Here is a 25,984-nt window from a genome sequence, read left to right as displayed (position 1 = left end):
ACGTTGATTAGTTTGGGTTTGGGTCATCTCGCAGTAACCCAAGTAGCATATCCTATCGGGCCAGTCGCGGGAGCGATCGGCGCTCCTGCGGCGGAAATCGGCCGATCCTCCCCGTCAGAAGCCGATGTCATGCCGAGCTGGCCGAGCGACGAGTGGTGTGCGAAGAGAGCCGGGAGAGAGAACGACGAGGAGGAGAGACTGCGCGGTGGCGGTGACGTACCAGCATTTAGTTTTTTTTTTTCTTTTTGTATTGGCTGCGTTGAGCATGCGCAGCGGTGACGTCGAGCGCGCTTCTCCCAACGAAGTTTCTCGTTTCCCGGCTGCTGGTACGAACTTTGTTGTTTGTTAAAGGTACTGTAAAGCACCACCGATCAAATGTCATTTAGTGTGGCTATTCGATAGTCCAAGCCACCAGGACAAAAACTGCGCAAGTTTCATTCCAATCGACGGTACAATTAATTAGAAAATTACAATTAAAGATTACGGGCAACACTGTACTAGGTATCCGAAATGAATCCGTACTTCTGACACATACGGCGGCAACCACATTGCATGCGTAGAACACTGGGCCCGACATAACAATCCACCACAATCCACCATAAAATCCGCCCCTGCAATCCACACAACGATCCACATGTGAGGATGAACGGATAAGCGAACTGAAATGAAATGCTGAGACGTTGAAAAAAATGTGTCAGACGTTCAAGAAGCCAGACAGCGTCGGGACTTGTTTGTTCACAGAGGTCCACAAAGGGAGTTTGTTCGTTCGAAAGAGGCCGCGAACAGAGGGAGCGCGCACGCGCAGCAGAGAAGTAGGGAGAGCCTCCATCGAACAGCGGCCAGCGCTGGGTTGGGTTACTTCGCAAAAACAGGGGTTAACAGGTAAAACTGTTAACAGGGGTTTCAGAATGCATAGGTAAACAGGAAAACTGATAATATGGTTACTAAAATAACGAAGTTCCAATGTAATAGTGTGTAATACCAATTTTCAGTGTTGCCCGCTGTACAGGGGGTTGTTTGACACCAGGCGTCGCCCCGCTCCACTACGCCGCATCTTTCATGGCAAATAAAAAATATTTATAGCGCGTTGTCGGTCGTATGGTTCCGCATATGGTATTTAGAAGCAACAAAGTCTCTAGTCACATCACCGGCATATCATGCTTGTCTACTGCTTTACAGTACCTTTAAGTTACGACTTCGTCGTGTTCACAGGTAAGAAGCCGCTAAAGTGTGCTTCTGTGGTTAACTGTAACGTGTTGTGTTAGTACAAGACTTCTTGCGACGTTTCACAGAGTACATGCAGCGCCGTACATTCAAACTGTCATGCCCTCGCTATCGTGCAACCGTCGCCAATTTTCGAGACAAAGTAAACGCATAACGCTTATCTCCAGAAGTGGGCATAGTTGCAAGTGGTGCAAGTTTGTTTCGTTGGTTTGCTCCGCTGTCATGGTTGTGTAACAGTTCGGGGATTAGAATCGGTCTCTTCAATTAGATTGCTGTCTGTCTGATGTATCAGTGAGTCCGCTCTTGTGGGAAGGCACTTTGCTGTCGGCTCGCGCGGCGCGTGTTTCTATGCGTCACCAGTCGTGCTTTTATTCTCTAATTCGCAGGTGCACCGGTGATGTGACCGAATTACGCAACGTCGCGCTGGAAGAGGTACAAGAACGTACAAAAGGAGGCCAGAGAGTTGTTGCAACAAATTGAAGATGGCCAGGGCATTTTTTTTTTAAATCTCATCTCCAGCATTCGTGAAGAAAGTGGTGTTATTATATACATTATATATTATACATGGTATATACTATATACTATAAACACTCATATATCTAAGTATATAAATAAAGTCCCTTAGACCCGGTCCTCTTTAATTTTACAGTGTAATATATGTGTTGCTAAGGGCAAAACGACACTCGTTGAACACCTTGTATGTGGTCTCCTTCCTCTACCGCAGGTTGACTTTCTGGCATGCATTGGACGAGCAACACTACCTTCTTCAGTTATCCTCATCATGAAATGCTTATTGACCAATGACCTTGCCTTAAAACACAGCCTCAGGGGTCTGCAGAAGAAAAAGGCTTTCCAGCAACTCGCCCTTCGTGGATGTGTTGTTATGGGTATGTGGAACACATACGGTTTAGATTCGGATGTAGGTTGACAACTCTACAAACTTCTTTTCAGAGGCAGTGAAACGGTGCTAGAGAAGGTGAAATTGGACGACGCATAGGAAAGCTAGCTGAAGAAAGAAGCTGAAAGTTAGGCGGAAAAGAGGAGAGATAAAAGAGGGTGGGGCCAGAGGACGGACGATTGATAGTCAGATACCAAGTACACACATCTATGGAGGAGCACTGTCAGGCATGCGTGCTGTTTTGTAATATTTTGTACCTGCAATACGTTGACCTTTATGTCTGTGATGCTTTAAAACATAGTATTAAACAGTCATACTGATACGTGTGCATCTGGCTTTTTAATACAGACATAGGATGAGTATTACTAACAGCAAGAGCAGAGAGAATACCTTAAGGATCAGAATGTGGAGAAAAGACGTGACAACAATATTATTGGGGTGAGGGACCGGACAGATGTCGGGCGCTGACACCAGCACAATATTGGGATGATATCGGCAGAGGACAACGGCCCGACATCTATGGCCGATATCTCTACGATATCGCTAAATGTTGCAAAACGTTATTGGGGCGATGTCGGGGCCGGTATGTGCCCGATATCTTTGGCCGGTTGCTCCCAGTAATGGCCAGTAATGGCCGTTGTTGTTGGGTCAGGGACCGCAACCGAAACTGAACCCGAACCGAAAACCGCTAAAAACCCGTATTTTTCGCGGAACTGGAACTGAACCGAAATCAATTTATTTAGGCTGCTGCCGGTTCGCGAAACGGTTCAGACGTAATGTGCCTTGTGAGAGATCAGAACTACGATCTACACAGCGGAATGTGCCGCGTTGCCAAAAAAATTCAAAACCGAAACTGAACAAAAGAAAACTGCAAACCCAAGTGCGCGACGTATATCCCTCTCGCAGCGATTCGTTCATTCAGTTCTGTTAGTTTGGTGGTCGTCTTTTTGGCAGTTGTAGGCTTCCTCGCACGCGATTTTTTGTTCAGCAGCTGCAAGTCTTCATTTTTGGCTGTGAAAATAACAGCCAGTCCCTGAGAAGGATATAATGGTGTGTGTGCGACGACTGAACATATAGGACACGCTACTGTAACGTTGCACCTGAAATGTAGATTGCAGTGCTGCCGTGAACCACAGCTGTGTCGGCAACAAGAACAAGAACAAAAGTACGTTTGTCTTATTTGAGAATCGAAAGGATCTGCTTGTTTTTAACCCATGGCGCTGTAGGGTTTCCTGTAATAAATAAATAAATAAAGCCATGGCAATCTGCTCAAAAGCTCAATTTCCTGAACCGGTTTAAACCGGTTCGAAACCGATATTTTGCGCTGCAGCGGATCTGAACCCGAACAGAAAAAAATAACGGTTCATATGCGTGGTTTGGGTACGCCAGCCATGGTATCCCACCGTTCAATCTGCCAGATCTCAAAATCCGCAATACCAAAATTCCAAATCGCGTCTTGAGCAGAGGAACACGTCAGCTTCGCGTGTTTTCGACGTCAATCGAAGCCGTTTTAGGGAATGAAATGCACATTTTAGCGACGATTGGGCTACGGCGGAAGTGCAGCAGCAGCAGCAACAGCAGCAACAACAACAACAACAAAGGTTGGTTGCACCTATATACTGAGACGCACACGTGTATACTAGTCGAAGTTTGTTGACCGCAGGTCCCCGCGCGTGGTTGTGCCATCTTAAACTGTGCCGATATGGGATTTTGAACATGTAGATTTTTGACCGTGCGATATCAAGACACCGCCCAAAGTTTGTTGCCTGTTCCTCAAGGCACGCAATTGTTTCGGACGCGCACAACAGAACACATTTTAAATACCGGTGAACTAGGGTATACAACAAGTGAAATAACATATGTGGATGTGCTGAAACCACTTACCAGTTCACGGATCAACCACTACAGGTTACTTCGACGCGTGGTAACCGACGAGATACCAAAACGAAACTATGCGTAAACTCTCCACTGTTGTTTACTGCGCACACCGTAACCCGTGAAGTCCTCTTTCTTTACGTCCACTGTGCTACAGCCACTACAGCTACAGCGCTGCGGCGGCATAGTCGCCATCTATGATGTTCTCTGTAAAGCCGTTGTGTCGCAATCTGCCGACTACCGAGAGACGGGCGGACGGCGAGCCTAGCCGAAGCAGTCACATCGCGTCATACTGCGTCAGAGAGAGTCATTTGTGACACCCGTCGTCTGCTCCAATGCGGATGTTGCATAAGCACAATTTCATTGTTCATATAAGTTGCATAAGTTCAGAGCAGTCAACCACCACTTTCGTGCCACCCAATCACGCACATTGCGCGACTACGCTCAGAATCTGTGCCATGCTGGCTGCGAACGTTTACGAGCGCGTTTTTGGATGTTTTTTTGGGCTGAAAGTTTCGTGTTGGGGAATAAAAGCACTCCTGATTAACAAGGTGTGGTAATATTTCAGTTCCACCAGGAAATACGCCGTGCGGGCGAAGCGGCAATTTTGCGCAGCAATATAGTGTCGCTATATGCTCGCGTGTTCACGGACGATTCACAAGAACGTCAGCCGGTTTAAACATCACTCCAACTGAATGATCCTTGATAGGGTGCACAGTTAACTGAACGCAGCTTTAATGCGATGTAGGAGAGAGCCACGGCATGTGAATTACAAAGCGGCGCGTTTCATACCGCATATGATTTATACAGCTCTGTTGCGCTCTGTCATGCGCTGACGACCTGATTTCTTGTTGCATACATATGCGGTTGCAGGACAGGGAATGACTATCCCTTCTTTTCTTGTGTGGTGCTTTTGTAGCAGGGGTTGTATCGCTGCAACAGTGGCTCTGGCCTGAACAACATGGCTTGATCAACAACGCAGAAAAGAGGTATCATGTTACTAGCGCCACAAGTGTACCGTAACTGCAATGCAGTCTAATTTCATGGAAGGGTAGAATACACATAGAGCGCACAATATTATACGATACACAATTCAAAGTGAAATTAAAGACACACTACACAAACAAGTACGATTGTCGTTGAATTGAAGGTAAGGCTCCGGGGGTACCTTGACTTTTTGAAACTGTAACGGTATTCTGGAAGCCCATATCGAACTGTGTCTGAAACCACCCTTCATTTCCAGAAAATGGCCCCATATTTTAAATAATCATAAATTAACCATCCCGAAACACACATGGAGGCCGCCACTTTTTAGACGGAATTGGTTTAGGCGGTCTATACCGCTGACGTAAGTAGTATCAGTGTTCTTCAACCCCTCCCTCTCTACGGAGCATATGGGAATGTAGACACGCCATGGTGGCAGGGAACACCCTGCTCGAAAGACGTGGCCTTCTTGGTTGCAGTGCGTTTTATTTGCGGGATTGTTTGCCAATGTCAAAACACGTTGTTGATACCACATGTGCGCCTAGGATTCGTGCAACGCATCCCTCAGCGACTTTTCGAGTCCAAATCCGGGCCGTCAGGGGGACGACCTCGTAACATTCTGATGCCAAATGCTTCCAGCACGCACGACTGTTGCTTTGATAAGTTCAGAGCACTCAACCACTGGTTTAGTACCACCCAGTCACGCACAAAATCAACGGGTAACTTGGTACGAAACATCCTTGTTGTTAGCGTACCTGCTCGTACGGCGAGGAGCACGGCACTCTCACAATTCGCTCACACCACAGCTCTCACAAGGTGACACCTTAGACGAAGTTGTATGTACTGACCAGCCAAAGGAGAACGATGAAGATCAAATTTAGACTAAGAGAACGGTGCTCGTGGTGCTTGTATGTACGGGCGACTCTCGATTTCGCTTTCAGCCTGACGATTGCTGGCGATTGCGAAACCGCGAGCAAGTAAACAAGCCAAGAAGAGCCAAAGCGAAAGCTGATCGTGACGTCACTGGTTTTAGCAGATGATCGAACGACAAGCAAAAAAATCGATTTCTTCGTAAACACAGGGTATTTGTCCAAACTATTTTGGAGGTACGTTTAGTATAGGCACCAATCTTTGTGCCTGTTCGCTTTTGTTGTGATCTGTAACAATGAATATTCCCTGGAGCGGACCTTTAAAGGGGTTGTGAAACCACATGCAACCCACTAAATCTATGGCATCGTTTCATACGTTGTCGTCCCTGGAGCCAACACGCAAAGTCCAACATTCCTCCAATCGAACGTTTTTTTTTCTTTTTCTTTTTTTACTATTGGGCTTTCAAAACGGAAATTCTTTCAAGCCACCGTCGACTATGGCGCCGAACAGCGCCGATAGACATTGACAGACGAGCAGGAAGTGACGTTTTAGGTGTGCGCGCTTGCCCGAAGTTCCCGAAGGTCACCGTACTGAAGCCTTTGCCCGCTGGCAGTCTCCCTCTTTAAGGCTGGTTCACACTACTGCGTTTACGGGTGCTCTTGCGTCTTGCGTGTGCTTACGGCGTATCGTTGCCATGGCAGCAGGGACGCGCTCTCCGCAACTGTAGTGCGTAAGATGAACGCAAGGAGTAGAGCCAACTTCAACTTTTCCGACGCAAGAACCGCAAGCGCAAGCAAACTGTCCAATAGGAGGCGAGGATATAGCGCATGTGCGCAGTGCATGCGGTTTGAGTGTTGGAGCGCCTTCTCAGACAAGATGGCTGAAAACATGGAGCAGCTGGAGAATTTTATTCTACAAATCGAAAGGTACCCTTGGCTGTACGACAGCACAAGGGCCGACTACAAGGATGCCACAAAAAAAAAAAAAAAAAAAAAAAAAAAAAAAAAAAAAAAAAACGGAATTCGTGGCAGGCCATTAGCCTCGTCGTCGGCATGTCAGGTGAGTTTCAAGTGTTGCCGTCAATCGTGAGAACCTGTCTCTCGGCTTTTGTCATTTCATCCGAAAGATATGTCCGCGGCTGCCAAGTGATTCATCACATCCGGCATATAGTAATAGTGTATAATTTGTGGGCTCACCTGTAGTAGAATGCAACCACCTGCTCACCCACGGATCGCTAAAAACATTTCTTCGTGTTTTCACAAATTTGCGTTATGGTATGCAAAACCTCGCTAGAGCCATCCTGAGCTGAGTATTTTGTATCACTGGAATATTTCATTTCTTTACAAAACGTTTTATTCCCTTTATTTACTGCCTTTTCTTCATACTTTTTTTCTTTAGGTCAGATTTTCGATGTATATGCGGCTTTAGTTGCGGTTGTTGTTGTTTATGCTTGTGTTCTCAATAGAGTTGCACAAGTCATAACTTTGGACATGAGACATTTTCGACGTTTTGTGTACGGTAACATGTTGGCAGCTTTAAGCTAACATCGTGCAAAGCATTTTAAGCGCGGCTGTCGTACTTCTCACAATTGCATGCGAGTCATGCAAGTGTACATGACACTGAATATCTTTTCAATGTTGTTTTCTTAGTTGACCAGTGCCAAAGAACGCGGAGAAACTTGCGGGACAGGTATGCACGCGAGTTACGTGCCACGAAACAACCCAGTGGGTCTGGTCGTTCAACCCGGGAAGCATGGGCCCTGATGAAGCCTCTGAGCTTCCTCTCTAGGTTCATCAGGCCTCGGTACGTGAGCACTTAGTATTTTACTTGTAAAGCTTTACTCACAGCATTACCTGCAGCAAGATATAGCAAAGTACTTGTTAGGCAAAAAACAGAAACAAAAAAAGCTGATGAAGTCGTATTTATGTCTTATGTTATGTGCGCATACAGATCACTTCTGGGTTTCATTTTCTCACTTTGTCCCCCAGCTCTGTGCTCCCAAAGGCGACAGGTGCCCATCTGTCCAGTACACGGGAGGACACAACTCCAATCAGTGAAACCACAGCAATGGATGGCGACCCTCAAGGTAAAATGCGGTCGATATCACTTCACATTTACATCGCTACAGGTACACAATCTATTGCTAACAACGTTGGACTGCTGTTAAGAAACCGGCCCACAGCAACATTCCCTAAGTGAACCACTTTTATTACAGCCGTGCTGCTTTCACTGATTGGAGGCACACAAGAGGAGACTATCACAGAGCACTCCGTCACCAGTAACCGAAGGAAGTTCGGTAAGGATATGGTCAGAGGTTTGGGTACTTGCTATCAGGGATGGGCAGTATTTAAATGCATTGTAATTAAAATATTATTTAAAATATAAACCAAATATAAGACTATCGACACCTGTCCAGAGGTGTTCTCCTTTGTGAATGTAATTCTACGGCCGAACAGAGGATACCTAGAAGATGCAGTCAGAAACTTGTAATATTAAAATTGTCATGATTAACAACAAACCAATGCCATTTTTCCTTGATGATTTGTTGTTCTGATCATTAATAGTTCTCTAATTCCGAATGAGATCTTCACAGCATTTATGGCAGTAGTTATGGTATTTAAATGCACATATTGAAAAGCATTTATGCAGAGTATTTAAATACCCCTTTCAACAAAGTATTTTGTATTTATATTTAAATACTCAAAAATTTGATTTATGCCCATTCCTGCTTGCTATACATCAAATCTCGGGTGCATAAATCCAAACTTCGCTTATCACCAGAGAGGCCTTTGGAATTTAATTAAGTGTTGCTTATGATTTGCTTATGAAGATTCATCACAAACTAATCGTCATTAGAACCTGAAGTTTTAGGGTTTAACCCGATTCTTCCCAGCACTGAAGCTTGCCTCTTTAGGGCGAAACCAGAATTGAAGCGGTAAATTGCACTCACTGCGACGTCTGTAGGAATACACACTAACTTGTTCCACAGCAAATGCAGTTACGTTACTGTGTGTACCAAACCACTACAGTTAATTTGAGAAACTCAGCCCGATTTCTCCCCAAAATTAGCGGACTTGAAGGTGTTTCGCCTGAATTCACATGAATTTAGAGCACATGTCTATTTATGCAATTTTTACCCCACGAATTTAGGGGAAAAAAATTTCCCAAAAAATTCAGGCTCTGTCATGACACACAGGCGTGCCACATGCTAATATTTCTTCACACCTTTATTCATTATACTAATTTGCAGGACGGCTCGTCGGCCTCTGCGTTCACCCCAACGCAGGAGTTTCAGTCTCTCCAGGATCATGAAGACCGCGGGGAGACTCCTCCAGTTGGTTACGCAAGGCCACCGAAACGCAGAAGGCCGGAGCAAACCATTGCAACGCTGCAGGAGGTGCTTGTGTCCGCAACAAGGCAAATGAGCGGTGCCTCAGCACCTTCACAGGATTACGTTGACATGAGGGACAGCGACACTCTTTTCCTGCTGAGCCTTCGGCCAATGCTTGCTAAGATGGATGACCGACAAAAGCATCTTGCGCAATTGCGCATTCAGCAGCTTCTTTTTGATATGACATATGGTAATTAGTAACTGTTTAATGAATACATAGTTTACAAAACTGTGTCACTGTGTTTTTTACATATTCATGGTGGTGCACCTGTTAGCCATACAAAGTGCCACAAAACCCATAGTTTCAGTGCATCCTCGAGCTTACATTTCTGGCTGACATCCACGACGAACTACGCTGTATTGACCTGGCTTCTCTCCAATAGAGCAGAAATAGTCTGCATATGTATCCCGCACTTTCCGTGCATCACTAGAATACATGTTGCTGCTCAGGGATGTCACATCCCTGATGGCATCACTGCATGTCACAGATGCCCTCCATCTCCCAGGCACAACATCACCTGCCACACTTTCGGTGTCTACATACCCAAGTGGACAATAGCAACGATCTTGAACAGCTTCTGCTTCATCTAATGTGCGGAGGTAGTTGTGCAGACATACTGTACTCATGACTATGGCTTTCAATGTTGGCAGGCTTGCTGTTATTGGCTGTCTGTAAATACGCCATCTGCTTGCAAGAATCCCAAATGAGTTTTCAATGATCCTCCTGGCCCTTGACAGCCTGTAGTTAAACACAGCCTTTTTCAGATTAAGCTGCTTCCCTGGGTATGGCCGCATTAAGTTCAGCAAAAGTGGGAATGCTACATCTCCCACGATTACATGCGGTAAATGCACCGAGCTCTTCGGCAGTTTCTTTGGTTGCGGAATATCCAGACATCCACTGGCTAGCTGAGCTCCAAAGTCCGTGTTTCGGAATATGCCCCCGTCACTCCCTCGGCCCTGCTCCTCAATGTGCACTTTCAAGAACCTGTACCTTGCGTCGCAGACAGCTAGTAGCACGATGCTGTAATAGCCCTTATAATTAAAAGCTCTGATCCTCCATTTGGAAGGTTCTGAACAGCTACATGTTTGCCATCTATGGCACCGACACAGTTGGGGAAGTCCCACATCTCCTGAAAATCACGGGCCGTGCTCTCCCAAGTCGACATTGTGGGGCACTGAAATAGAACATAGTTGGGGTAAATGCTTGGAGGTGTGATGAAGTGCCAGGAAAACATGGAGAAAACAAACAAAACACAGGAGACAAGCATATTTTCTTTCACTGCTGTAAACAATAATCTCTTCTTATAACCATACATGCAAACAATGCATACCGGCAGGTAGACAGGTTCAAGTGCATGCCATATGGCCTCGCATGTTTCCCGTATAATCTTGCACGCTGTCGACTTCCCAATCCTGTAGTTAATGGAGCACATGTGCTGCGAGGAGCCGTGAGCAAGGTACCTGCAATTGCATTACTTTTTGCATTACTAGGACAACAAGTTTTGGGGTATTACAATGGTCGAAGGCGTTGCAATTGTCTGATGTTGTGGTTTGAATTTGATGCATCTGTATGAAACTGCGTCGAGAAAAAGATCAACATGGGTTGAACTGACCAGAAACACGTAGGGTGGTTCAAACTGCTATCTTGTACAAAGGGAAGCGACATGGATTTTGACATTCATTCTTTTGTCAGGTCATAAGCATTCAGAGGGAAATGAGGTTACCTCGGCAGTCGAGCAGCCACTCATTGCTTAATTTCTTGGATAAACCCCTCTCCGTAGTACTTGATAATATCGAAAACTTGCTTGATGGATGATTTTTGTCGGGCACAGAAGCGACCATAACAACGAGGCACAACCGTATTTATATTTTCGACACATTGAGCTCATGCTGTGTTGCAAGTTTCACGTACTTCAAGGCAGGATATATATATATATATATATATATATATATATGTGTGTGTGTGTGTGTGTGTGTGTTTATAAGTCGAACGTCACCATGCCAGTACTTTTGACTTACAAACATATGCTAAACGTGCAGCCAAAGAGCTCCTGCTAATTCCCCCTTATATATATATATATATATATACATGCATATATTTCAATTGTAATAACCCCCCCCCTTTTGCTTCCCCTACCCTCATTGTCTGTTTTTCGTTTCTTGTTAACCGTATATATATATATATAACCTATACACAAATGTGCAAACAATGCTTGGGGAGGCAATACCTCAGTGTCAGCGCCAGCCTTTCCGCAGCAGGGATGGCCTTCCTGAAAGACGTATCCATCCGACTGATATGCGGCTCCACCATTGACAGCAGCTGATCAAACCTGTGTATAAGTTGACACATGAGGACACTCGCTGCACGAAGTAGTGTGCAGCAGACCAAATTAGGAACACTGTCGCAAGACTAACCTTTCTTTTGTCATTCTAAAGTACGTAAAGTGCGTTGGCCCGTCGTATAGCCTCATTTCTTGCACAAGGTGATGATATTCGCCGAAGCTTTCACGGTTACGCAGAAGCCTCCGTACCCATGCTCGTCGTTCCCGTTGCTCGTAATGCAGCAGAAGCGACGAGGAGATCACTTGTGCTATCAAAGCCCAGTTAATTGGTCGCGCTCGTCCTACATAAACGGCGACGAACTTCAAAACGTCGTCAAGGAATTCGGAAGAGCTGCTGGTGGGCGCCATTACTGGACTCGGTAGCCAAGGTTGGGGGCGCTCCAAACGGCCCTCGTTCATTGGAGGAACGTAACACCTGAACGCAGTAGTGTGAACGGGAGTACGGACCCTCAAACGTAAGTCCGCTGCGCGAGGAAAAACACGTAAACGCAAGCGTAAGATGCAACCGCGAAACGCAGTAGTGTGAACCGCTTACGTCGTCATAGAAACGAAAAAGAATGCGCTTCCGTTCTCCAACATGAAACGTCATTCTAAAAATGGTCCAGGAGGTTAAGAGCTGGGGGCGATGGAAGAGCTCGCCCAGCGCGCGGCCTTCGCGGTGCCCCAGATTGGTAACGCGGGATCGCAGAGACATTGTGTTTTGATGCACATGTTCAGTACACATAGATCAATATTTCCGAGGTGCTTTCATCAAAAACAAAACAAACAAAAGTTTGGAAATGGTTTCAGTACCTCTTTAAGGTTGCAAACAAACTATCATAGTTCACGATCAATACGACATTAAAATGCAAAACATCACCTTGTCAACTCGTAGAGAGCAATGGGGTAGAGGGAATGAGTGAGGGGAATCAGGTGGCCGCGAGGCCGTGTGGCGAATATATACCCTCAAACTCTGTCAGCATTTCATATGGCCGCGAATGGAGACGTGAAAGACGATGTTGAGTCGTGTGATGTGTGATGTGAGAGTAAAACCACCAGGTATCACCAAAGGTACCACCAAAGAGCTGACAAATGACGTTGCCATTACACTCCTCAGTTCCCTTCGAAGTCATTCATCTCGACTTTGCCGAAACCGAAAAGAACTCCGGAGGAGTCAGAAAAACTCTGGCATTAAAGAAACATACCGTCGACGAGCATACCCGGCTAATCAACACCCGTCGAAGTGGAGAAGATGCGGCAAGTATAATCGCTATGCTTGAGAAGGATATTTTCAAAAGCGCCTAGCAACATGGACGACCCAAGACAGGAACGTTGAACTCAAGCTCACAGCCCCACACCACCCCGGAATGGTAGATTGCCATTCGCGATGTGAAAATTCCTTCACATGTACCTGTAAAGTTGTAACAAAGAGATAGGTTGTACGCCTTATTAAGGCGTTAGCATTATAGTTGCCGGTTTCGCTCTCTATTGTCACTCCCCCATTCTCGACGCGAACCGACACCATCGACATCGCCGATGCCATACATTGCCGTACACTGAAAAAAGAAAAAAAGCACAAGACGCCACACGAAATCCAACAACGACAACTTCCATAATCCATCTACAGAAACGTTTTCAGTCAAGTGCCGGTATTTAGGTACTTTATTAGAGAAGCAATATCAGCCCAAAAAAAGTATCCATAGACAGAACGTGTTTCATTTATTGAACTCGTCATTTTACGCTCAGCAACGTGCACGGTTTTTGGACCTTCATTCAGAGAAGCGTTCTCCAAAAGGGACATTTTTTCTTGGGATTCATTGGCGATTCTGGAGGACAGTTAAACACTTCGCCAAAGTGTTCAGAACTCATGAGAGGAACATTGCACCTCTCGTCAGAGCGAGGATGAGTCTTCTCCGTAACAGGCTTTCCACACCACATCAGGCACCAAGCCACGTAGAAGAGCTGATCACTCGTCAATCCCTTCAGTTGTCCCAGACGAACAGGCGATGTTTCTAAAGCTTTCCTGTGCACCTTCAGCAATGACCCCCTGCCCATCGTATCCGCTAGGTACTCGCCCGGGTAATCCGCGAAGTGTCTTGCCTTTGGAGAGTTCTCGATGCTGACGTTGTGACACTGAATCAGGTTAGCGTACGCTCGGTTACTCGCTTCAGAAAACCAGCCTGTTCTTTTTCCTGTACCGTCGTATTTTTTTCCGGTAGTGTCGAAGCCGTGCATAATTTCGTGTGTCAGTATCCCGCCCAGCGCGCCGTAGTTCAATTCAGGTGCTCCTCCATAAGTGAAAATTGGACGGACCATTAAGCCTGGAGGAATATAAATCACGTTGTATAACGCGTTGTACGCCGCGTTTGCAGAATAGATCGGTATCGAGGCTGTGAAGCGAGCTACGACGGACGCATTGAGGCCATCTTTGTTCCTCAACAGGTCAATAGCACTTGACGTTAGATGCTCTACCATCTTCATGACGTTCGAAACGTAACTGTCGGTCATGTCTGGGACATTGCTCAAATATGCGTCAGCCGCTTTTTCTGATGAAACACCAAAAGGGTAACCTATACGTTTGTGTAACTGCGATAGCTTTTTTAAGGCCCCCTTCCGCGTAGAATTGTCGAGCCAACTCGATGTCCTGAAAGACGTTTCGATCCCAAGCAGGATATCATTCGTCATCCGCTCTACAATATCTACTGTTGACTGGTTTACCTTCTCTAACAACGTCTTCATCGGCGCTACAATCCTGAATAAATATAAGACGTATCTTAGGCATATCTCGGCTCTCCAACTGGCCTTCTGATTTGCCGTGGTCACTCCAGATACATTGTAAAGGTACCACGTTGTTCTCCATGCAAAAAATGTTCGAATGTCTTCGGTGCTGATCAATGCTTTGCTGCCAAATAAATTATAGAGGAGATGTATATCGTATAATGTCATTTCAATTCGATATCTTCCGGGGAAAAGCAACTTTGACCATTTTTGTAGGCTCTTTCTCCACCTCTCGCATAGTCCCTGGTCTTTGCCGGCAAAGTAATCGATGTTAGACATTCCAAATCTGTAACTCTTGCCACTGTACGTCCGGTTGCTGGAGACGGCGTACACTTCGTCTTCCGCTTGTAGAACACGATCTACAACCTCGTCGTCGAGATTTAAACCTTCGAATACCCAGTGTAACACGTTTTGACAAATTTTTCTGCGTTCCGTTGCACTGCGAGGCTTAACCGAGCGAAACGAGTCGAAATGAGGAGATACACGAACGTCGAGATAGATGTCGTTCCGGCTCCGTGATGGTGCTAAAGTCATGATGTATATCACCGAATATCCTTCAACCAGAAACCTCACTTGCATATCAAGCGGTTCAAAGTTCAATTCTTGTGTCAATGACAAGCCTAACTTCCTTAGAATTTCATGTATTCCTGGCTTGCTTGACTGTGGATCTTCGAGACACGATTGATACAACTTGACTGCTTTCTGAGAGGCGCTTTGTCTTTGAGCCGGAGGAGAGGCATTTTTCAACCACATCTCAATCGCTCGCCTATTCTGGTGGGTCACGTAAAATAGCATGTTTGATGTCCCTTTAAAATGCTTCATAGCACCGGCGCAGACATAGGTAAAAAAATTATCGCATGGATTCTTTGTCGTGTCGACAGACATACTGACCAGCCAGCGCATGTAGTTGCAGTCGTCGGTGCCACATAGTGTTTGCCTTTCATGGTCCTCCTCGTCGTCTTCTGAGGATGGGGTTGCATGAGCCTGACTTGTCTTTCGTGCTGTAGAAATCCTGAATTCGTCGTCCTCTGTATAACTACCACCCACAGGCGGTTGACCTCTTTGATGGAACGCTATGATGGCGACACCAGCTCCAAATGCCAGAGCTCCTAGAGCGTAGAGTACTAGCGCGAGTAGCCCGTGTTCGATAGAGATTGTCTGTTTTCTTTCGTCTGCCACTGGCTCCTGTTCGCGTTCAAGCTCCTGGAAGAACAGAAAAAACACATTTCCTCGTTTTTCAAGTTATGTCTAAATAAACTATGCACATCTTTCTTGTTCACAATGCGCACGATGTATGACGATTGCCCAATCTACGGGCCGCCCCAGAAAACGTGTCCCTGAATTTTAATAATAATAATAAAAAAACTACGGCACAGAGTCATGCGGTCAATGGCATTTGTTCTTGCTAGGTTTTTGCTACCTCCTGATTTGCATGTCATACAACCTAAGTTTAATTATGTCAATTTTTACGAACTGTACTCTGAAATTTCCCGAGTAAAGGTAACTTTTTTACCCCACCACTGTGAACAGCGTGCCGAATTTACTCAAATTAATGACAGTTGACAGGAATATTGGGGAGCTATCGTATCGGAAAAAAATAGCCGAAAATCATGCTGTACGGAGCTCGCAGAGGATAGCGCGCGCAAAGCCCACACCGGCATGGTAGGAAGAGACAGACATAGCTTATCGCGTCCGGCTTCGGCTGCGACCAAACTTTCCCTCTCCCAATTTCAGGAACTGTCACTTTTTCTACTATCATTCTGTGGGCTGGGTTTCCAACCTCCCATCGTCGGACTGACAGCGATTGCGGTTTGCTCAGACGGATTGCGCTCAAAAAGTCCTGGTGCGTTACACTCAAGCGCCCCGAGAACCATGATGTTCGATGATTTTCCCCGATGGGATAGATCCTGAATATCACAGTGAATTATCATGAATATGAGTAAATTCGGACACGGTTCTCACTGCGACGTTCGCCGCCAGTCGAGCGTTTATTGGAACGACGTCACGGCAACGGGAGGTTGGTTGGAAGTTGCGAGCAACGCGGGACTACAGTAGAGTGATTCAAACGGCGAGGTCAAGTGACGGATAAAACAGAGTTACGTATAGGAAGTAATTTCCCATTCTATGAGAACTCCCCAAACCGTTTCCAAGCGTACGCGCAAGTGGAGGAGCATGCCCGACACACTTCTTTGTACAAAAGTTTAGAAAAAGTAGCCCGTTGGAAATTTCGAGAATCCGGGAAGGACATGCTTAATACAAACGGCATGTCACAATTGCTGCCGTCCCATGCTTTTAACGCGCAGCTGACACATATTAATCAGATGGATTCGCTACTTAACTGCACAGAAGGTCCACTCTCTTAAAGGGACCATGAAGAGGTCCCAAAAACCTCTGCAAACATATGTAATGCATCGCTAGCCACTGGTCCATTCATCATGTGGACTATGAACTCAACATTCTGTAGAATTACGGATATATTAACTAAAAACCAGGACCAAGAAAACGCGACTGCTTCGACGCCAACGCTGCCGGCACGACTGAGAAACTGGCTATGACGTCAAAAGCAGGTGACCTTGGCCACTCGCGTGCTAGCTTGATGCAACCTCGGTGTGAGCAAAGGATGCAAGTGACGTCAGTCCGCTTACAGCAGGGGGAAGTCGGGCGACCGGTCGACGCTTTTTGTTTGTTTGTTTGTTTCGCCCACACACCGGCGACACCCACGCCCACGAAGAAACAAAAACACGACACGAACGTCACATGGGGACGCCGTCTCCGCCGCTGCCTCAACCAGATCAACAAATCCTATACACAACGGACGCACAAGACGCTTCCTCGCGGCAAGTACAAGTGAAAAAAAAAAGAAAAAAAAGATCACGGGGACAATGGGCCTTTTCGACAACCAGTGGCGGCGAACACCTGGCTTGAAGGCACTCGTATGTCAGCAAGACATGTGATCTACAGCTACGACACGGCTGTCATATAGAGTTACCATTCGACGGCAGAAAAGCCATCAAGAGAAACTGTCGCAGACTGGTACAGCTATAGCAGGGAGTTGCGGGAGCTATTCCGACATGGGGACGATTGGGCGCGGCGACCATGTCGCAGAAGTAGATCAATGCAAAATTGGGAGGCGGAAATTCAGTAAAGGGAGGCTAGAGGGGACATGGGTAATTGGCATGATTGACATCCATAATAATGACCTACAACTGGAAGTGTGTCGGGACAACAAACGTGATGCGATAACATTACTATCGCACATCAAAAACAATGTAGAAGAGAAGGCTCTAATAATCAGTGATTGCTGGATAGGCTACATGGGGCTTGATCAGAATGAATTCTAACACTTGACAGTAAACCATAGCTTAAACTACACTGATTCGGACACAGGGGCCAACACAAACCAAATTGAGTCGCAGTGGAGGCCTCATCATAAATGACAGCGTGGGGTAGCATTTGTTAAAGTTTCTATGGCACCGTGATTGCAGGCGCAGCAATAAGGAAATATTTGACAAACTTTATACGACATTAGCGTAATATATACAGGTTTGGACTAAAATCATCACCTCAAGAGCATACCAAATTCGTTTTCTGATAGGCCATTCGTGACAAATGCCATCTTCCAGCAGGCTGTGATGAGTGCTCAGTGTTACATATTTCTCACATTATGCAATATATCAACCACAATAACTCTTATTTTCCTTTTTCGGTGCTTTACTGACTGACAAGCTATCCAGGTGCACATCGCTGACCCAACATAAATCTTCAACGCGTTAGACACAATACCTGACCTGACCTAACCTTGGTGACAGTTGCACAGTCTAGGTGAACACAGCCTCCAACAGGCGAAATAAGTAAAAGCCTGGCCTGACTTAACCTTGATGACGGTTGTACAGTCTACGCGAACAAAGCCTCCAACGGGTGACATACGTAAAAACCTGGCCTGACCTAACCTCGGTGACGGTTTCACAGTCTCCGTGAACAGTGTCCAACAAGCGAAATATGTAAAATCATGGACCAAACCTTACACTGCAGTCACGGATGCTCTACATGAACAGTCTGCAATAGCGCACATTCCCCATTTTTCTTTTCATCTTAACACTTCCTCCACTGTCAAGACATCATAACCTGTATCTCGTGAAATGAAACGTTTTGAAAATCCTTTTGGATCCAGGTTTGCAAATGTCAAACACCTTTTCTGTCACCACTGCTTCACCTGTTTTGCTCCCCATGTGGCCTCAGTCACCACTTCTCCGCCTTACTCAAATGGCGGCCTCCACCTCTGTTAGGCTTAGCAAAGCCGTCGCTGTACAGGGTGTGTGCACAAAAACGTGACCCGAATTTTCTAATGTAACTCGTTGTCTACTTACCCGAGGAACTTCCGGTGGCGTACGATGGCGTATTTATGCGTGCGAAAGCTACAAAAATTCTGGAAGCCATACTCAGCGTAAAAAAATAAACAGAGCGCGAAAATATCGGCTTCCATGCATTAGAATAGGGCGGTCATGACAGTGCATGGTAGTGCATGGCGGTCTCAGGAGAGTTATGTGCGGGCACCGCTAGGGGTACTACCGATGAGCATCCATGTGCGACATCGTTTCGATTTCTGCACCGATAGCTACCCTAGCGGTACTTGAACACAACTGCCCTGCGTCCGCCATGTTGCCCTATTCTGATGCACGGATGCCAAAGTTTTCATTGCTCTGTCTACTTTCTAAGCTGAGTATGACTTCCACGCTGTTTTGTGCAGATTTCGCACGCATAAATGCACCATCGTGCGCCACCGGCAGTTCGTTAGTTAGGTAGACAACAAGGTATGTGCCTAAAGGCGGGTCATGTTTTTCTGCACACTGCCTGTAGATGAGCGCCTTCAAATTGTATTTTACAAACGCGCATAAACAATTTTCTTCCTGCACTTGTTCATAATCCTTGAAGTTTCCTATCCGCTATATCACCCTCGTTCACTTGAAAGTGTTATTTAACTTTCAAACGCGCTGGCTAATTCTTAAAATCTATAAGCCTGTCTACGGAACTACAGCCTAGGCCTCCATGCGAACCCTTTTTTTTTAAATCTCTTCACGGGAATCTCCCTTTATGCCACGGCGTTCGCAATATAACTCTCACTGCATGACGTTCACGAAGCTCTACACACAATCTGAGGCCCAGGAACTCACCGACATCACATCGGGGTTTGCCATGTTTGACCGGTGGCTCATAACGACGGCGCAGGTGACGGCGGGACAAGCGGCTTCTTTCCCTCAAGATGGACACGGAACAGGAGCTCATTTCACGTGACACGAGGGTCGTCCTTGGTGTCCTCTTCTTCACGGGCCTAGGCAAATATTGGCCACTAAAAGCGGTCCTAGCTTTCTGCAGCTATAAAATATCTTGCTTCTGTGCTAAAATATGAGAAATTTCGCGTTTTTCTGCGACAAAAATTACAGATAATACTGGTCCGACTCAGACACAATAGTCCTGCCCAGTAGCAACCCTCCACGCAAAAGGTAACATGGACCCCACCCACTAGCCTCGGCTATGGGACCACACAATGTTCTGCAAATGTTAATTTGGCATGAATATTGAATAAAATATGAAATATGAACCGTTATATAGACGTGCCACGGAGTCTGTCCGCAGTCTGGTGATATCACCTATTTTGAGTGCAACTATAAGGGACTGTTCTCTCACACAGCGCAAGAAAACAACTTTTCTTTCGTTTTTTAATGCGCTAGCATTATAGTCCTGATACGCAAGAATCGCGCAAGGGTCTGTCTGTAGCCCTGGCACGCCGCGCATGCGCGGTGAGCGGAGAGGGAAGGAAAGGGCGCGTCTAGAGTGCGACGCGCCACACTGCGCCAGCTTTGGTGGCGCCGGCTCGCGGCCTTCTTTCGCAGCGGCTCATTCGCACAGCTTTCATAACCCATGGCGGGCCCACGCAGACACGACTGAACCTGTCGACCTCTTCTTCTTCTTCTTCTTAGGGGGTGAGTGAGGTCAGCCAAAGTTCTTGACACAGCTGCACTTAACCGAGTGCCGACGAGTCGTCGGCACTCGGCAAGCCGCTCATTTCTTGCGCTCGTATATGATGGCCAATGACATCACGAAAGCTATTAACAAGCCTGACCTCGTGATCTTGTTTTTGTACTCTCAATTGAGACACAACAAACGTATCGGTATCACTATCACTATGGGATTGTTTTGCTTCCTGGTTTTGTGGAGTGGCGTTAGTGACTGATCGTGTCAGAGTACGGCAACTGAGAACACGATCCACATGTGACGGAGCGCTGAAACGGAGCAGCCGTGCAGTTTTTGATGCGAACAAATTGCACTCAAACGTTGCTATACTAGCGACTTCCTGTGAGAAATGCAACACTGCTTTTAGAGTCCGCGCCCTGACAGGTCTACCATCACTAATGAGCAAATCACTCACCATACACAGGCTACTATCACTAGTAACGGACAAGAAAGTTGAACTCACTCATTCAGTTCAGTCACGTCATATCACGATCCTAGTTTGCATTTTATTATTGTTGTTCAATGACACGTTTTCTAGGACACCCAGTATGCTACACGGGCAAACGAGACCTGTTTACCTACAATATCCCTTACCCCTCTCGTGTACAAAATAGCGCGTGGCATATTGCCACGTAACTCAACGTAACATGTACTTTGCAAAATTTTTCCTACCTTTTTCTCGAGTTTCGAAGCATCAGTCCGCGTTAAAGCTAAGCCCGACCGAGGTGCTTATGGAAACCACTTCAATACTACAGAAGCGCTACTTCAGACTTCAGTATACTCCCAAGAACATAATGAAACTAAGAATAATTTGAAAGCTAAATTATCCACACAGAAAGCAGAATCCGTCCGCAGAAAATGGTACCTTTTCATTTCAGCACTACAAAAACCAGTAAAGCATGCGGAAAACGCCATTTAAGTACTTTATGAGAAGAGCAATATCACGGTACTTCCAAACGTACCGAAACATAAACAACCAGTTTCCTTCATTGAACTTTTCATTTTACGCTCAGCAACGTGCATGGTTGCTGAACCTTCATTCAGAGAAGCGTTCTCCAAAAGGGAGATTTTTTCTTCGGATTCATTGGCGATTCCGGAGGACAGTTAAACACTTCGCCAAAGTGCTCGGAACTCATGAGAGGAACATTGCACCTCTCGTCAGAGCGAGGATGAGTCTTCTCTGGAATAGGCTCTCCACACCACATCAGGCACCAAGCCACGTAGAAGAGCTGATCACTCGTCAACCCCTTCAGATGCCCCAGGCTCACGGGCGATTTTTTAAAAGCTTTCCCGTACACTTTCAGTATTGACCCTCTGCCCATCGTATCCGCTAAGTACTCGGCCGGGTAATCCTCGTAGTGTCTTGCCTTTGGGGCGTTCTCGATGTTGACGTTGTGACACTCAATGAGGTTAGCGTACGCTCGGTTACTCGCATCGGAAAACCAGCCTGTTCTTTTTCCTGTACCGTCGTAATTTTTTCCGGTACCGTCGAAGCCGTGCATAATTTCGTGTGTCAGTATCCCGCCCAGCAATGCATATATACTGTGTTTACCACATGGGAGAGTAATTTGATAAATAACGCTCTCTTTGCACACTACATACAGGGTGTTTATTTTTATTCGTTAGAGAATTTTTATTAAAAAAAAAAACTAGCAGCGCAAAATACAGGGTGTGTGCAGAAAAACATGACCCGCATTTTTACATGTAACTCGCTGTCTACTTAGCCGAGGAACTTCCGGTGGCGCACGACGGCGTATTTATGCGTGCGAAAGCTACAAAAAAATCCTGGAAAGCATACTCAGTGTAAAAAAATAAACAGAGCGCGAAAACATGAGCTTCCATGCATTAGAATAGGGTGGTCATGACAGTGCATGGTAGTGCATCTCGGTCTCAGGAGAGTTATGTGCAGGCACCGCTAGGGGTACTGCCGATGAGCATCCATGTGGGACATCGTTTCGATTTATGCACCTATAGCTCCCCTAGCGGTACTTGGACACAACTCTCCTACGTTAACCGTGTTGCCCTTTCACATACACCCTGTTGTCCACCATGTTGCCCTATTCTGATGCACGGAAGCCGACGTTTTCGTTGTTCCGTTTATTTTTTAAGCTGAGTATGGCTTCCACAATTTTTCTGCAGATTTCGAACGCATAAATGCGCCATCGTGCGCCACCGGAAGTTCGTTAGTTAGGTAGGCAACAAGCTATGTGCCTAAATGCGGGTCATGTTTTTTCTGCACACACCCTGTAGATGCCGTTTTGGCAGTTGAGTTCTACGGCCAAGTTGACATCCAAGAAAGTACGCAACTACAAGATGTCTAATTACATAAAATTCATTAATGAACTCTTCAATTAGGGGATTTCGAGCAAAAGCAGGAGGTCAGAATGAGAGACCATCCTACACATCTGTTCTTGACTAGTTCTTATTGCATCTCTGCGCGTTGTTGTTCTTTAATGTGCTACGCCCGCACAGCTGTCTCAGGTTTGTTTGGGAGCAGAAACTACTACTTCAACATTAGTCGTTCCTTTTCTTAAAACTATGGGACACCACATGTATGCATGGTATGACGATTACGTGCCCTTTCTTGCCCGGTTCTGGCTGTCGTCCCAGGTTTTGAGCTGCCTGAGCAACCCCTCGCGGACCGAACAGGTTTTTCGGATAACCTCCACTGCGGAACCTCTCTACTTGGTTAGTAAAACTATCAGCCATACGGTGTGGACACGATTTGTTAAGTGCGTTACGGAGACAGAGGTGAGCAATACCCCGTTTCACAAGTTTAGAATGGCTAGAATCAGACTTGTACGTAACGGGTAATTGCGTTACTAGTAATCAATTACTTTTTTGAGTAATTTGTAACGTAATCGATTACTTTTGGGGCTCAGTAATTTTTTGAGTAATTCAATTACGATTTTCAGTAATCAATTACCAAGTAATCGATTACTTGGAAATCCACATTGTTCGGGACGATGCACACACACATATATGGGATGATTCACCGCCGCGAGAAGACAAAACCAACTGCCCTCTGCAAGTTCGGTGCAAGGCAGCTGTCTTATCTTTAGGACTTTTCTCTCACAGAACTCTCAACCTCTCGACACATTTGTTACAGAACTCTCGACCCCGATAACCTAGTGCCACTCTTGTGACCATGAGCCCCTGTCAGTCTTGTGCGGAATACTGTCGATATCACAACGATGTCGACGATCTGCAATGACTTGTCGCCGTGGCCTCAGCTATCGAAAGTAATTGGCAAAGTAACGCGTTACTTTTCAAGGCGTTACTTCATTACTTTTTCCGGCAAGTAATTTGTAACGGTAAAAAATTACTTTTTCGTAGAAGGTAACGGTAATCAATTACTTTTTTTTAGTAACGTGTACAAGTCTGGCTAGAATAGGGGCTGGAATCCGCGGGCCGCATGCTGTTCCGGCTCAGTGCAGACCAAGCGCGCGACAAAAATTCGTGCGCTTAGGAGTTGTTGATGGTTATGGGGGGCTTGAGCAGAGGTTATCCGAGAGTGGGTTGTCTTTGCGGAGGGCGAGGCACGGAAAACGAATTCCTCAAGCAAGAGCGCGCGCTATGCTGCCTTTCCGGAGCTCTCTTACCACAACTTTGTGAATGCAACAAGCAATGGAAAATGCGAGGTTTCAGTACACTACGCTTACAAAGTAATAGTTTGCAGTTTGTTCGACAGCTTAATAGTTGCTGCAGGCTAATTTAGATTTACTTTGAAATGGTTTCAAATATGTTCTGCGGCCCCCGGAAAAGATCGGCGAGGGGAGGGGGGGGGGGGGAGAATGAAATGTGGCCCGTATAGGATTGCAAAGGTTCCCAACCGCTAACATACGCCTTAAGTTTGTGCATGTTGAATTGTTGCACTGCCCATTCCCCCGACTACGTTTTCCGCAATATTGTTCGTGGCCTGTGGGTGCTCTTCGCCTTTGTTGGACAAGACTAAATGGCTTCCATTCGCGCCGCCCGTCCATGTGGGCAATCGAATGACTATCATATCATACATACCTTTACACTCTCGCTTGTTCCCATGCCTCATCTGGACTCTGATCCTCGTTCTGGCTTTTAAGAAACCCTGCCGCGGACAGTCAGCGTCTCCAGACAGGCTCGCAACCATCATCATGCCCTACTGCTGACATTGCTGCCAACATTTGGCCCTCTACAACAGCATTTCCCTGAACACTGCCCACTTCGTGCTATTTACGCTTTTACGCCAATGGTACAGCCACTGCATGTTGCATACTGCGGTTTAAAGGGGCGGTGCACACGCTCTTAGGAATTTTATCTCCTATACCAGAAGCACAGCGGAGCAATGTAATTTGAATTGCTGTTACCACACTACAGCGCCAGTTGCGTAACCACTGTATTTTGCAGTTTAAAGGGGCGGTGCACACGTTTTTAGAGGTTGTATTACTACTGTTCACCACTTTGGTGCCAGTGGCGCAACCACTGTATGGTGCATGCTGTAATTTAAAGCGACGCTGCACACACTTTGCGGAATTATAACTTCTACAAGCACAGCAGAGCAATGTACTTTCGATTACTCTATACGCTTTGGTGCCAGAGGTGCGACCACCGGCACATTGCAATTTAAAGGAGTGGTGCACACGCTTCTAGAAATTTTATTTAGCTTCTTCCTGTGGCGCAGCAGAGCAATGTCCCTATAGGGCGCGTTTCCCGCGCTGACATACACACCATGCGGTTCCAGCTTTACTTATACAGACTCGTTTGGCTGAGCACCACGGAAGCAGGATAGCGTTTTGCGCTGGGTGTGCGACGTGTGCCAGTTGATGGTACGAAACGAAAGTAGCGGAATATGCGCGAAGGTGAGGTAGTCAAAAGAAGGATAAAACGTGTATTCCCAAGCAGCGCAACAACCTGGCACACTACTGGTCCAATCCTGGGCCGGTATCGACAGTATTGCACCAATATTGGGCAAAGATGTTGCGCTGCCTGGGTTATTGCTGGACACATACAATATGAATAGCGTTTCACCGTTGCAGTTCGCCCAGAGATGTTTGCGACGGGGGGGGGGGGGGGGGGGCTCATTATGCGGACCTACGACCATTACTACGTCGAACACTCCACGCGGAAGAACGCCAAAATTTACGATATATAGCACGGCATATAGATTTGTTCCGCGGAAAATTGGGTCTTCTGATGATCATACGGGTCTTGGTATCAAAGTGGCGCGGGAGCTTACGCCCTGAAAGGCCTCAAACGGACTTAGACTGAAACGGTCTGAATACCAACATTGGGCCAGAACTTATATCTTCACAGAGGTTTATGCACGTGCTAGTTGCCTTCGTGTAACAGCCCATCTCGCTTCGCGAAGTCATAACAGCCTCCAGTCAGACGCGATCGCTGTACCGTGTAACAAATTAGGAGTAAATTTACACGTAAGGTGGATCAGCCTATTTGTGTGGCGACGTGCTACACGTGCCGCAGGATAGGACTGCGGATAACTTCGACCACGTGGGGCTCTTTTGACGTGCGCCGGAAATCTTCGACACACGATGCTATGTTTACCCAGAGCCGTTTATAAAGAGTTATAAGAGAGTGGCCATTAGGAGGAGCCTAACTCGAATGGCGTCATGCGCCGTCACGGCTGAACCACCTCCC

General features: G+C 46.3%; 2 protein-coding genes and 1 long non-coding RNA gene across 5 annotated transcripts in view; 1 reads left to right on the top strand and 2 right to left on the bottom strand.

Annotated features, from left to right (window-relative positions):
- Nucleotides 1-25,984, bottom strand: part of LOC135374723 (interferon alpha-inducible protein 27-like protein 2) — a 115,941-nt gene that overhangs the window by 21,974 nt on the left and 67,983 nt on the right. Inside the window, exon 1 of one of the 3 annotated variants that reach the window (XR_010417089.1) lies at nt 4,007-4,133. The exons of the other annotated variants lie outside the window; for them this stretch is intronic. The gene's annotated coding sequence lies outside the window, so the exon portion shown is untranslated. Of the gene's footprint in view, nt 1-4,006; nt 4,134-25,984 lie in introns of those variants that run through there. 3 annotated transcript variants of the gene reach the window in all.
- On the top strand, nt 1,784-2,444 carry LOC135374732 (uncharacterized). The gene is made up of 2 exons (XR_010417099.1): nt 1,784-2,111; nt 2,176-2,444. It is a non-coding gene; the product is annotated as an uncharacterized LOC135374732 (long non-coding RNA).
- LOC135374773 (neprilysin-1-like) lies at nt 13,208-19,678 on the bottom strand. The gene is made up of 2 exons (XM_064607698.1): nt 19,513-19,678; nt 13,208-15,544 (listed from the first exon to the last, which is right to left on the bottom strand). Exons 1-2 carry the CDS (start codon nt 19,552-19,554, stop codon nt 13,337-13,339), a joined length of 2,250 nt encoding a protein of 749 aa, XP_064463768.1. The 5' UTR covers nt 19,555-19,678; the 3' UTR covers nt 13,208-13,336.

This window comes from Ornithodoros turicata, unplaced genomic scaffold (genome assembly GCF_037126465.1).
Source record: "Ornithodoros turicata isolate Travis unplaced genomic scaffold, ASM3712646v1 ctg00000746.1, whole genome shotgun sequence".
In the NCBI taxonomy this organism is placed as follows: domain Eukaryota; kingdom Metazoa; phylum Arthropoda; class Arachnida; order Ixodida; family Argasidae; genus Ornithodoros; species Ornithodoros turicata.
The sequence above is the reverse complement of the archived record's forward strand: the minus strand, read 5'-3'. Positions and strand labels throughout refer to the sequence as shown.